The 2844-nt window shown below is 32.5% G+C and overlaps 1 protein-coding gene across 1 annotated transcript; it reads right to left on the minus strand.

The window, feature by feature from the left end:
- Positions 1-1034: 1034 nt before the first annotated feature.
- LOC133703280 (signaling peptide TAXIMIN 2) lies at positions 1035-2115 on the minus strand. Its single transcript, XM_062127742.1, has 2 exons — positions 1867-2115; positions 1035-1394 (listed from the first exon to the last, which is right to left on the minus strand). Exons 1-2 carry the CDS (start codon positions 1962-1964, stop codon positions 1271-1273), a joined length of 222 nt encoding a protein of 73 aa, XP_061983726.1. The 5' UTR covers positions 1965-2115; the 3' UTR covers positions 1035-1270.
- Between the last annotated feature and the right edge of the window lie 729 nt (positions 2116-2844).

The raw sequence follows: 2844 nt of genomic DNA on the forward strand, positions 1-2844 counted from the left end.
GGCTTGAGTTTTGATTTGTTTGGAGTCATAGATGACTATACCTTCTCTTCTATGAATATAGTGAATGAAATTTATGAATTTCAATTTTTCTTGTAGAAAAATTTCATTTCCTCTCTTGTTTTTCTCACATTATTTTTTATTTAAATATGTTATTGTTATTAAGTTTTTGAGAGATTTTGATTATGTTAGACCATGAAGAGTGATTTGTTTTAATTCATAACTATTCACTTCTTGAATTCTAGTTCTAGGTTGTATAATTTTGAAATGGTTAAGTTAAAAAGTCTACCAACTATGTAACATGATATAATTTTTTTTTATTTTTATCCGCGACATAATTTTATTTGTGAGAATAAAAAGAATGAAAGTTAAATTAATATTTAAAAAAATCTGAACAATTAATTGATTGTACTTATTAAGTTGTGGAGCTATAAAATATTTCTAATAATTATTGATAAGAGATGAAAGGTCAACTTCTCTTGATTAGAAAACGGTCTTGTGGCAACCAACTCAAATTAGAAATCCAGCAATCGTCTGAGTTGTCTCACGCCAGGGGAAGGCAGCCCAACTGCCCAAGGAAGGGTACTCGGGCCTAAGCCCCTGCCCAAGTTTTTTTTTTTTTTTTGAAAAAAAAAAAACTCAAAGCAGTTTGTGAATTTAAAATAGGGAGGAATCTTTGATATTCATAATTAACCAATTAATTATTACCAAAAGCATTGAACCAGCTAGCTAATTGAGAGTTGACAAAAACAGAAATAAAGGACATTAATTACACCAAAATATTTCATCACGGTTAATATGATTGAAAATGTTATAATGGTTGTTTTTGGAATATATTTTTTTAAAAAATATATATTAAAATAATATTTTTTTATTTTAAAAAAATTCTTTATAACATTAATACATCAAATAAAAAAAATATAGCAAATAAAATTTTAAAATTTCATGAAATGCAGACAATGCCCAAGAATGCAGAATAAAATGGACGGGAATGGAACAAGGAGATTTAAAAGATGATGGGCTTTACACGATCTACGTGGTGAAGAGAATTAATGGAAATCTATTATTATAGGACGACATGATCCCCTGAGTACACAACAACCGTTTCCCACAACCCCATTAAACTGTACTGATTAATCATACAAATTAATAAAAATAATGAATTGTTGCAAAGTCACTAATTACAGCTACTGTCAATTATTAAAACTCCTGCACTGTTCTTCAAAACAAATCTGAAAAAAGAATGGGATATCCCAGCTATGGCTGAAAGAAATCAACATGGAATCAGATCAATAAACCATCTCATGACTTTCACGGGAAGCTTCACGAGGCTCACTGCAAAATTTGCCAGTCCAGCAAAACAAATGCAACAAGGGCAGAGGCAGCTCAGCACAGTCCTGTCGTCAAATTACTCATTTTGTCAATAATCATCGACGATACTCCAAATAAGAAATACGATATCAAACTGACTGGGACGAAGATCAAGCTCTAAAGAGCCGGGGAAATGAAGAAGTCTAAATGTAATAAAAACATGGAAATTTGAGGCAAGAAACACGAAGTAATTTCTGATATAAAAAAGAATCACAAACTAATTAAATCTGTGCATTTTTCCTGCGCAAGACAGTGAACTATATTTATGGGAATGAGAACCAAGAACGTACAATCCTTACTAAAAGGAAAATGAATTTGCTTTCTTCTTCTTTTTTTCTCTTTTGGGGTTGAGGAAATTAACAAGAATTTGCATTCTTGATTAGTTTATATTTATCAAATGTATATTTGCATGGGTTACACAGCAAATGCAGAGTAAATTTCATAAAAAAAAAAAAAAAAGAAGCAAACCAGATAGGAAAGAAAGAGAAGAGTACTCACCCAATAACCCAAATAACAGCACCGATAAGAGACAAAACCAAAGCAACAAGAGCAAAGGGTAACCCAATCAAGAAACCTAAAGGCTTGCAATCACCCATAATATACTGTCTTCTTCTTTATCTTTCTTTCTTCAGGTGCAAGCAGGGCACAGCCCTTTTAGCCACAAGGATACACTGTGTTTGGCGAGAGAAAGAGAGGTTAACTGTAATGATTATGCAAATTAATTTTTATAGTAACATGCAAATGAGTAGTGGTTGGCTGTACGCGTAAACTTTGGTACGATAAGAGCAATGTTCTTCCAAGATTACCCTAAGTACAAGAAAAATACGTTCACAGAATAATGGGTGTATTGGGAAATTTGAGTTTAGCATGGAAGCTTCTGATTAATTTCGTAGCAATATATTTCTTCTTACGTTTGATGAGGGTGTTTGAATGTTTCTGCAAAGCGTGTCAGACTTTTCTTCGAAGTTCAATTTCGAACTACTTTATTGTAGGCAACAACTTGATTCCATGGGCAGTGTAAGAACTATGGGGATTTAGGACACGATATGTCCTTCTCTGTCCCCATTCATTCCAAGGGATTGCATGTAAATTTCCTCAGAACGATCGTAGGGAATACGCGTTGATGAAAGCAAAAACTATAGGCGTTTTCATGAACGTGATAGCGGTTGTAATTTGAATTTTTTTTTACTGAGAATGATTATAATATATTTTTTTAATAATCCAGCCAAAATTAAAATAAAAGTTCTACATTCCTTGTTTAGAGACAGCAAAATTATCGATGTTTTCACATGTGCCAAGTCAAGTCTATATATAAATGCCAAGTCAATTCAATTCTGTAGAATTTAGAGATCCAGAGAAAATTAAGAACACCCCATGTGACAACACGGGTAAATTCTAATGTGTCTCCGAACATGCTTCGAGAACTCGTATTTCAGTTTTCTAGAGGAAAATCACGGCTGCTTTGTTTGAAAAAAA

The sequence above is a fragment of the Populus nigra genome, chromosome 9 (assembly GCF_951802175.1).
Source record: "Populus nigra chromosome 9, ddPopNigr1.1, whole genome shotgun sequence".
Taxonomy (NCBI): Eukaryota; Viridiplantae; Streptophyta; class Magnoliopsida; order Malpighiales; family Salicaceae; genus Populus; species Populus nigra.

Excerpts from the sequence above, each read along its gene's own strand:
- LOC133703280 (XM_062127742.1), bottom strand. The coding sequence starts at position 1,964 with ATGGGTGATTGCAAGCCTTTAGGTTTCTTGATTGGGTTACCCTTTGCT. Across the intron at positions 1,395-1,866 it reads GCTGTTATTTGGGTTATTGG|GACTGTGCTGAGCTGCCTCT; the intron begins GTGAGTACTCTT and ends ATTTGACGACAG.